The following is a 10,517-nucleotide window of genomic DNA, read 5'->3' as shown; positions in this document are numbered from 1 at the left end:
AGGGAATGCCCAAATATAGTTTCTACAGAAAGATGAGTTTTCAACTCCAAGTGTGACATCTACTTCTAATGGGTGGGAGATTTTAGAGACGATTATTTCAGCTCAAAGAGGTTTGAGTCAGATTACTGTCCGGAAAAAAGAAGAAGAAGAAAGTTATGGGAAATAATTCAAGCTTACTTTCAAATTCTGTTTCATCGTCTTATGGGGAGTTGACTCAAGATCATGAAGTTATGTCTATTACGCTCTTTGTTGCCGATGCTAAAATAGATTCTCGAATCATTTCTTACAAGTTGATGCGCATCTCTGACAACCCTTTGATGAGATCTATCAGTAAAAACTTTCAGAGAATGCAAAATCTCAGTCAAAGATGGAAACACCTTTGACTGAGGACGCTGATGGTTTGAGAAATTTCGACCAATGAATGGATAACGATGAGCAAATTGATGCTTTCAAATGCTCGTTTCAAGATGAAAATGGGGATTTTGAAGGCTAAATAGCTTTCAATTTTAGTATCATTTAAGTTTCGTGTTTGTGAAGGACGTCAATTAGATTCTTGTTTGAAATTTGTGTTTGAGTTTTTTTTTCTTTCTGAGTGTGCTGAGTGCTCCTTCGTGGGTTGTTGTTTTCCTATTTTCTTTTCTTTCTTCTCTTTGGGTCATGTTAACTTGTATACCCGTATACAAATTAACTCCTATTAAATATATTATTAATATTATTTCTACATGGGCTTTAGTGGATATTATCGGAATCATACCTACATACATTAAATAACGGTAGTTTTCTTATCTACCCTTAATTAAGACTTTACTTGATTTACTTTTCAGTCATGTAGAGCCCGCAATCAAATATTTCCTCCTATGAAATCTAGTAACAAAATAATTTGATCATGATCCATTAAAACTTCCCAAAACAACGTTAATCTGTTTGTTGATTTCACATAAATTCTAATCAAATCCCCAACCTTACATCACCTGAGTTTTTTATTTTTTATAGGTTTATGATTTGAATATTTTGTTATGCAAGTTACCAAAAAGAATTAGGGAACGGATCCATAAAACCAATATCTCGTACATCAAAAACTTCAACAACTAAAATAGGATTCAAGGGCATCATATTTTTACGGGAAATGGTTCCTAATTTCTAACAACGTTCACAAATAACACAGTAACTATGGAAGTCTTTAAACAATGAAGACCAATAAAATCCACACCTCAATATCTTAGCAACAATCTTCTTAACCCAAACATAAATTGCATTCAAACTGTTTTATAATAGCGTGCTCTCAATTCCTAAACTCGAATTTAAACGGTTATACATCTAATCATTTAAGCGCGTTTTCGTGTTACCACCGGATAACATCTAGTCCACATGGCACTGGCTTTTTTATATACCTTAAACCTAGGATTGGTGGATGTTGATTCCCAGTGGCATATAATAAAAATCTTACTATGTTTCTTTCGTCAAACTATGAAGACTGTCAGCTAATAAGTCTGGCCTTCAATATGGGTGAAAATCTGGATATAAATTATAATGTCAAAATGTTATTAGAAGAACCCAAAAAGAACCTTTTATAGTTGATCATCGTGGGGTGAGGGGTGTCATTAATTAATCAATATAGTCTGACCATATCCACCGACCGAGATTTTGTTATGTTGCTACCGCGTGACTGGTCATCATATTATTAATTTTTCTTTTTTGTGAAAGGTATCATCATATTATTATGCAAAACTCAACTTGAGACTTGGAAAATGTTTCCTTCCAGAGGTATAACCAGAATAAGAGCCAGGGGTAACGTATCATTCATGCAACATGCTTATTCCAGTCTTCCAGCCACCATATCTTTGAAAGTCAGCGTTTGTTAGTTCCGCATCATCTTTGAAAGTTGAGTTTGTCTCTTTTTCTGTGTAAGAAAACAGAAACTATAGAGACAAACAGATAATGAAGACGTTTCTAACTTACCAATTCTTTGACACACCCGCTAACCGATACACATTGTAGGTGCTGATGGGTACTCTCAGACTCATTCTAGGTACTGATAGACCTAGCGAAAGGAAGCCAGAGAGGAGAGATGATACACTCTGGCTTTTCCGTTCATCTGCTGGCCCGGGAAGCCGTGCACATAGGTTTTGTATATGATCAACTGCAACTCCGGAGTTGCACTCAGTCTTACACAATGTAATACATTTAATTCCACCATCCATAAGTTAAAGATCTTCGAAATAGACACACTCACCGTTGGGATGAATGGGATGGTCTGAGAGTTGACTAGGATTCTTGCCGTGCGATCAACATTTTACGGTTTACGGTGCTATAATTGTATCTATCTGGCTTAAGGTCATGATTCGGTGACTCATGACATGACGCTACAATCTGAAGTTTAGGGAGGATGTCTATCTGAGGGTGACAGCATAAACTTGTAAGTTTTTTTAAAATAAAAACTCCAACGTATTGCTGAGTGAAGAAGGTTGTTGTTTACTCCAATTATCAAACCATACCAACAACCGATGAAGCTTCTGTCTTAAAAAAATAAATCAAGATCATTTATTTACTTAAAACAGATAGTTATTATAGAATCAAAATATATTTTTCTCCTCTCTTAATTATTAGTTAATACAGATAGTGAGATTTTTAAGTACAAAAATGGATATTCAACATCAGGATCAATCTATCTATATTTATTTATAGAGATAACAACTCACTCATAGCATCTACATTTGTCTTTGTTTCTTGTTATCACCCTTTTAGATACAGAGCCTCAGAGAGAGGCTGTACATTTGATTTGTGAGAAAGGGTTGATCAATGGGGGAAGAGAATGGTAATATAGGAAGGTCAAATAGTAATAGACGAGGAAGTTGGAACACACCAAGTTTCAGTGAAGCATGGAGTTCTCATAATCAACCAGATGTTTTTCAAGAAGGGAATACAAGTAGTAGAAGAGAAGATTACGAAGAAGAAGAGTTGAAATGGGCTGCTTTAGAAAGGCTTTCAACTGATAAAACAGTACAAGCTACGGATACTAATGGAGAAATTGATATTACAAAATTAAGACCCCGAGATAAGAAACTTATGGAAAGTATTCTCAAGGTTGTGGAAGAAGATAATGAACGGTTTCTTCGTCGGCTCAGGGATCGCACTGATCGGTATTTATATATCTACCTCAATAGCTATAATTTTGGAATCTTTATGTTAAATTATCTGCAAATTAATGTTTTTGATATTAAGTCTGCGCAAAACAGGGTTGGGATTGAGATTCCTAAGATTGAAGTTCGATTCGAAAATCTATCGATTGAAGCAGATGCTTACGTTGGAAGCAGGGCACTTCCTACTTTGCTCAATTCCACCTTGAATGCAGTTGAGGTGATTAACTTCGCATTTCTCATTTCATAATATGACTTGATTTCTGGAATGATTTCATTTGAAGCTGGCTGGTAGAACTTCTTCGCCGTGCCAATGGATCGCCAAATGCTAATAATTCAAATAATAATTGAGAGTTAGGAATGCAAAAACTTTTGTATCTAATTCAGTCTACTGTTGTCAGCAGGCATTTTTAGGACTAGTTTGGCTAGTGCCATCAAAGAGGCGGATAAACAAGATACTCCGAAACGTGAGTGGAATAGTTAGACCATCAAGGTATGTTAATGAAGAATATATATATACCTTGGCAATGGACACGCTCTATGATCCTGGTTTTCTCTGGTTGCTTTTTGCTACTGATTAGTTGTTTGTTTTATTCACAAGGATGACACTGCTACTTGGACCTCCAGGCTCTGGGAAAACAACATTGTTGCAAGCGCTTTCGGGGAAGCATGATATGGAGCTTAGGGTATGAATTATTTCTTCTCTCAAAACATCTTGTTGACTTTGTTAATTACAAGAGAAGTGTGTGCTAGTAGTTCTTGTCTGGTGAAAGCTGACACTTGACAATGATGATTTCGGTATCGGCAGGTATCTGGGAAAATTACATACTGCGGACATAAGTTTACAGAATTTGTCCCCCAGAGAACATGTGCTTATATCAGCCAAGATGATCTTCACCATGGAGAGATGACAGTTAGAGAAACATTAGATTTTTCTGGGCGTTGCTTGGGTGTTGGAACTAGATATGAAATTCTAGCAGAACTGTCTAAGCGTGAGCAAGAAACAGGAATAGAACCTGATCCTCAGATTGATGCATTCATGAAAGCTACTGCAATGGGAGGCCAGAAAACTAGTCTAGTTACAGATTATGTAGTCAAGGTTCGTTTTCCTCCATATTAAAGCTGCTAGTTCCCGGGACCAATAATAGTATTGGGAAATCTAACTTGGAATTAATATTTGAACAGATCCTTGGACTAGACATTTGCGAGGATATTATGGTGGGTAACGATATGATTAGGGGAATTTCAGGTGGGCAAAAGAAACGTCTGACGACAGGTACGTATCGCTGTTGTGTAAAGCGGAGCACATATAATGAAACTTAGAGCTATATCTAAAGATATTTTATCAATGTTAGAAATTGGAACAACAATGATAGATTTTGACATTTGTAGTGTCTGCTAGTTAAGTTCTTTAAATCTGTTCTGGGGCCTAAGAGTTCACAACTAGCTACTAGCCAACATTGTTGACAACCAGTACTGGTTCTTCTGATTGTAGGAGAGATGTTAGCCGGACCAGCAAAAGCCTTGTTTATGGATGAAATATCAACTGGGCTTGACAGTTCTACAACATTCCAGATCGTTAGATGCATGAGACAGATGGTTCATATTATGGATGTAACCATGATCATCTCTCTTCTGCAACCTGCTCCTGAGACATTCGAACTTTTTGATGATATCATTTTACTTTCAGAAGGTCATATCGTCTATCAAGGTCCACGAGAGAATATTCTTGAGTTCTTCGAACATATGGGTTTCAAATGTCCAGAAAGAAAAGGAATTGCAGATTATCTGCAGGAGGTTACATCCAGGAAAGACCAAGAACAATACTGGTTTGACAAGAACCAACCTTACAGATATGTTTCACCATCTGATTTTGTATACTCATACCATTTGTTTCACCTTGGTCAAGAGCTACAAAGTAGTCTTAGTGCTCCTTACAATAAAAAAAAATCCCATCCAGCTGCATTGGTGACAGAGAAGTATGGTATCTCTAACTGGGAACTCTTTAAGGCATGTTTCTCGAGGGAGTGGTTGCTCATGAAGCGGAACTCATTTATATACGTGTTCAAAACTATGCAGATCACAATCATGTCGCTGATCACAATGACAGTGTTCTTGAGAACAGAAATGAAGCATAGTCAAATTTCTGATGGAGGAAAGTATTATGGAGCATTGTTTTTTAGTTTGATTAATGTGATTTTTAATGGGATGGGTGAGATGGCAATGACGGTTAGCAGGCTTCCGGTTTTCTTCAAGCAGAGGGATTTCCTATTCTATCCTGCGTGGGCATTTGGATTACCTATTTGGCTCCTTAGAGTTCCGGTCTCAGCACTGGAATCGGGAATCTGGGTCATTCTTACCTACTATACAATTGGGTTTGCCCCTGATATAACCAGGTAACTCGGTTTACTGTTTCTGATCTCAACAACTAACGTATACTTGCATGCTTCTCCCTTGAGCTTGATGCCACTTAAAAGAATATCCATTTGACAAGTTAATGGTTGATCTAGGTTCTTCCGCCAGTTTTTGGCGTTCTTCTGTGTGCATCAAATGGCTCTCAGTCTCTTTCGGTTCATTGCTGCAGCTGGAAGAACTATGGTCATTGCTAACACTATGGGTACCTTTACCATGCTTGTTGTTTTTGTGCTTGGAGGGTTCATTATATCCAAAGGTTGGCTAATAAACTTTCTGTTCCAGAACATCTAATGGTTATTAGAGTTGGTTTAAAACTAGATGCCTTGGTGTTATTATGAGTAACCAGTTCTCTCTGGATTCAGATGACATTCCGCCATGGATGATATGGGGCTATTATGTCTCTCCAATGATGTATGGACAGAATGCAATAGCCATCAATGAATTTCTTGATGACAGATGGAACATGGTAAGATAATCTGAAGTGACATGCTTACATTTTTGGTGCACGACTTCTTTACATTCTTGATAATGCTTTTTTCTCTACGACAGCCCATCAATGACCCTGCTCACCCTAACAGTTCTGACACAACAGTCGGAAAAATGCTTCTGAAGTCCAGAGGAATGTTTGCACAAGAATACTGGTATTGGATAAGTATTGGAGCATTAGTCGGATTTTCTCTTCTCTTTAACGTGTGCTTCCTTGCGGCATTGACATATTTGACACGTAAGACATCGATTTGCCATTTTCTTCATACACTCAGCTTTTGCCATGGAAATGAGATCAGTAGTCAAAATAAATGCTAAATCTTTTATGGGTACTGTACTGCAGCTTCAGTTGATTCTAGAACTACCATGGGGGAAAGTGAGGAGGTGAAGAGCAACCAGAAGTTATCCTCTACTGGGAAACAGAAATTGACTTCCCCAGAAATCAGTTCAGTATCTGTTGAAGGTTAGATAGATCTTACATACTTCTCTCGTATAGCTTCCTTCCTTAAAGTACACCGATCCTAATTTTTTGTTGTCTTATGCTGCTTCAATTGTTGAAGGTGTTGACATGGCAGTAAAAAAGGTTCCACATACTAGGAACTCAAGTATTGGCGTGGCAGACCACTCACCTCGAAGAGGAATGGTTTTACCTTTCCAGCCTCTTTCGATTTCATTCAATCACATCAATTACAGTGTCGATATGCCAGCAGTAAGTCATGTGGCAAAGTATCAAAAAATGAAATTATGTTAGTTAAGAAAGCTTAGGAATCTCAGAGTGATGATTTTTATTTTTAAATTCAGGAAATGAAGAAACAAGGAATAGAAGAGAACCGCCTGCAATTGCTACGAGATGTTAGTGGTGCATTTAGACCAGGTATTCTAACAGCATTAGTCGGCGTCAGTGGTGCAGGAAAGACCACGCTTATGGATGTGCTTGCAGGAAGAAAGACTGGTGGCTACATTGAAGGAACAATTAATATATCTGGTTATCCTAAAATTCAAGAAACATTTGCTAGAGTTAGCGGTTACTGTGAACAGAATGATATTCACTCACCGAACGTTACTGTTTATGAATCCATCTTGTATTCAGCCTGGTTACGACTTTCTCCGGAAGTAAAAAGGGAAAAACGACAGGTACATAATATAGATGTTGGAGTCTAACTTTCTTTGCTTCTTTAGTCACTACGGAATCTGCCTAGGCAATGTTGTTGTTTTTATTTTATTTTAAATGTGTTATCATAGATGTTTGTTGAGGAAGTTATGGAGTTGGTTGAGCTTGATCCTGTAAGGAATGCCATAGTCGGTCTTCCAGGAGTTAATGGCCTGTCGACTGAGCAAAGGAAGAGGCTCACTGTAGCTGTAGAGTTAGTTGCTAACCCATCCATCATCTTCATGGATGAGCCAACATCAGGCCTTGATGCTAGAGCTGCAGCCATTGTTATGCGGACAGTGAGAAATACAGTTGACACAGGAAGAACAGTTGTTTGCACAATTCACCAACCGAGTGTAGATATTTTTGAAGCTTTTGACGAGGCATGGCTCTTTTCTTTCTTTTATATATAACTAGGCTTTCTAAATCTAGTTTCTTTTTCATCTGTTTATCGTGCCCTTGTGGTGCTTCTAAGTTTAACATTTGCAAAGTGTTGCTCACAGTTACTGTCGATGAAAAGAGGAGGACAAGTAATCTATGGTGGACCTCTTGGTCGCCACTCCCACAAGCTTATAGAATACTTTGAAGTAATAATTATTTTTCTCCACTTTATTTTCAATCAGTTGTTTTTCAGAGATGCAGTAGAAATGTTTGCATAAACTGGAGTCACTGAAATAGTATTGGTGCAAGATAAAAATGGAATACATATTTAAATCTCTTACAGTCCATTTCAGGGGTTCCGAAGATCAAAGATGGTTACAATCCTGCTACGTGGATGTTGGAAGTTACCGCACCTTCAGTTGAGACTCAACTCAAAGTAGATTTTGCACAAGCTTATGCCAATTCAACTCTTTATCAGTAAGTAGAATAGGGAATACGAATAATCTCTTATTTTTTTGGCATTTCTCTGATTTGGTATTCATGTTGTTATTTTTTCTGCTACAGAAGGACTCAAGAACTTATCAATGAGCTAAGTTCTCCAGTACCAGGTTCTGAAGATCTTCATTTCCCTACCAAATACTCGCAGGGTTTTCCTACTCAATGCATTGCTTGTTTCCGGAAACAACACTGGTCATACTGGAGGAACCCACAATACAACTCCGTTCGATTCCTGATGACATTTATGTTTGGTTTTCTATTTGGTGTTATCTTTTGGGACAAAGGCAGACAAACGTAAGTCCTATTCTATCATTGTTATTTTTTTCATTTGGATCTGAAATTAGCTTTTTATGCGTACCTTTTTTGTGTAATAGGGGCAAACAACAGGACCTGCTCAATCTATTGGGGGCTATGTATGCTGCTGTTATGTTCCTTGGAGCCACCAATGCATCATCAGTGCAGTCTGTTGTGTCAATTGAGAGAACAGTCTTTTATCGCGAGAGAGCAGCAGGAATGTATTCATCACTAGCATATGCATTTTCTCAGGTAATAGAGATTTTTACGATTTTCTTCTTGCACAGTAATCAACATAAAAGAAACTTACGGCGTTCTTTCATATCTGTTGTTCTCCAGGTGGCAATTGAGATTATTTATGTGGCGATTCAAACACTTGTTTATACTCTTCTCATATACTCGATGATCGGATTCGAATGGCAACTGCATAAATTCATATGGTTCTACTACTTCATATTCATGTGCTTCGTCTATTTCACTATGTGTGGAATGATGATGGTAGCACTTACTCCAGGGTACCAAATGGCTGCCATTGTTATGTCGTTTATCTACACCTTATGGAATTTGTTTGCAGGCTTCCTTATTCCTAGACCGGTACGTTATCTCCAGATACTAAATATTACGCTGTATAAAACTAATTCCACACTTCTTGTCTTGATCCAAATCTAACATTCTTGTTTAACTTCTGCAGCAAATACCTGTATGGTGGAGATGGTACTACTGGGCTTCTCCAGTTTCATGGACACTCTACGGCCTTGTGACATCTCAAGTGGGCGACAAGAATACCCCTCTTGAGATACCAGGACAGGCAGAAAAAATAATGTTACAAGATTTTTTGAAGGATAACCTTGGCTTTGAATATAACTTCTTAGGGTATGTTGCGTTGGGACACCTCGGATTCGTTCTCCTATTCTTTTTTGTGTTTGCATACGGTATCAAATTTTTGAACTTCCAGAGACGATAGTTGATAGTTAGAAGTTACAACCAAATTCATCTTATATTTACTTGTAAACAAGTACACTGTATAATTTTACTAGCTACTAAGAAGCACAGGGAAAGAAAAAAAACAAGAGTAGAAGAGGGTTCTCCCGTTTCCAAGTTCCTCTTGTGAGTTGATCTTTTGCCATTTCTTTTTCTTCTCTTCCCTTGCCGATTCATCGTTGTTCATTTTGCTTTGTTCGTTATCACGATACTTGTATTTAGTTTATTGGGCCGACCGAGCGAAGCGAAGGAGGAATTACCTTCTTATATGGTCACCTTTTTGTAAAATGTAAGTGATCACTTGGCACAAAAAGATTGGAAATTGTCAGAGGCCGAAAAACCAAAAATGCCTCTCGAATCAAAATTTTCTTTTTTTCCTTTAGACATTTTCGTAAATGAACCGAAAAGGAAGGTCAAATAGGTATTAGACATTTTCGTAAATAAACCAAAGAGGAAGGGTAAATAGGTATAAGAATCAAATCGTATTATAATTCCTTATGTATCAAATTTTTCGAGGGGTATAATTGACTAGCAAACTAGAATATAACATATCTAAAAATCCGTGTCTTGGAATTTTACAAATTTTATCTCGTTGGAAGGATTTTAAAGAGATCTACACAATGAATACAAACAACAATATCCAACTTAATGTTTTTACGAAAAATTTAGAGGCGTTAATCATTTTAGGCACAATTTTCAAAAATTGATTTCATAGCCATTATGCAAACCATCACAAAGGATGCATAACATATTATGTGGTCATATTTTAGTTTATGCATCAACTAATTTTCCATTGCAACTAATAAAACGATGTACTTCCTCCGTTTCAGGAAAAGTGATAGTTTCACTTTAGGCACAAATCTTCTTTTACAGTCCAATGTCAGCAGTGCTTCCTTTTTTCTTCGGTCGGCCCTCCAACCGTGGTAGCGGTGTTCTAGTGTATATAATATGCACACAAGACATGCGACATACATTTTTCCATGAAAAATCCACTATACTAATGTTGGTTGATTTTTTTTTATTATTATTATTATTTATTTATTTTTGTGCAAACAAAACTTATTATTAATCAAGTGAACATCTAATAATGTTTACATCCTCAAGTATTGTTGTAGCAATAAAGCTTGGAGGAAGAATAATCCAACATTTCGAAACTTTAAACACTCTTGCATGCC

General features: G+C 37.2%; 1 protein-coding gene across 4 annotated transcripts; it reads left to right on the top strand.

The window, feature by feature from the left end:
• The first annotated feature begins 2,755 nt into the window (after window positions 1-2,755).
• On the top strand, window positions 2,756-9,373 carry LOC113322144 (pleiotropic drug resistance protein 2-like). 4 transcript variants are annotated; one of them, XM_026570180.1, is made up of 20 exons: window positions 2,756-3,140; window positions 3,237-3,357; window positions 3,542-3,630; window positions 3,739-3,823; window positions 3,946-4,236; window positions 4,323-4,413; window positions 4,633-5,533; window positions 5,648-5,808; window positions 5,915-6,018; window positions 6,102-6,276; window positions 6,382-6,501; window positions 6,599-6,747; window positions 6,840-7,172; window positions 7,281-7,571; window positions 7,692-7,775; window positions 7,913-8,046; window positions 8,137-8,361; window positions 8,442-8,613; window positions 8,701-8,955; window positions 9,053-9,373. In XM_026570180.1, the coding sequence occupies exons 1-20, from the start codon at window positions 2,800-2,802 to the stop codon at window positions 9,323-9,325; spliced, it is 4,395 nt and encodes a 1,464-aa protein (XP_026425965.1). In that variant the 5' UTR covers window positions 2,756-2,799; the 3' UTR covers window positions 9,326-9,373. The 4 variants fall into 4 exon arrangements, with proteins under 4 accessions (XP_026425965.1, XP_026425964.1, XP_026425963.1 ...); XM_026570179.1 differs by having other exon boundaries at window positions 8,134-8,361; XM_026570178.1 differs by having other exon boundaries at window positions 8,134-8,361; window positions 8,442-8,955.
• The last annotated feature ends 1,144 nt before the right edge of the window (window positions 9,374-10,517 follow it).

This window comes from Papaver somniferum, chromosome 11 (genome assembly GCF_003573695.1).
Source record: "Papaver somniferum cultivar HN1 chromosome 11, ASM357369v1, whole genome shotgun sequence".
NCBI classification, from domain to species: Eukaryota; Viridiplantae; Streptophyta; class Magnoliopsida; order Ranunculales; family Papaveraceae; genus Papaver; species Papaver somniferum.
Note: the sequence above shows the minus strand (reverse complement) of the source record. Positions and strands in the feature narration are given on the sequence as shown.

What these genes read in the sequence shown, in the direction of transcription:
- LOC113322144 (XM_026570178.1), top strand. Translation starts at nt 2,800, where the DNA reads ATGGGGGAAGAGAATGGTAATATAGGAAGGTCAAATAGTAATAGACGA. An exon ending in AGCATGATATGGAGCTTAGG is followed by an intron (nt 3,824 to 3,945) that starts GTATGAATTATT and finishes CGGTATCGGCAG; the next exon opens with GTATCTGGGAAAATTACATA. An exon ending in AAAGAAACGTCTGACGACAG is followed by an intron (nt 4,414 to 4,632) that starts GTACGTATCGCT and finishes TTCTGATTGTAG; the next exon opens with GAGAGATGTTAGCCGGACCA.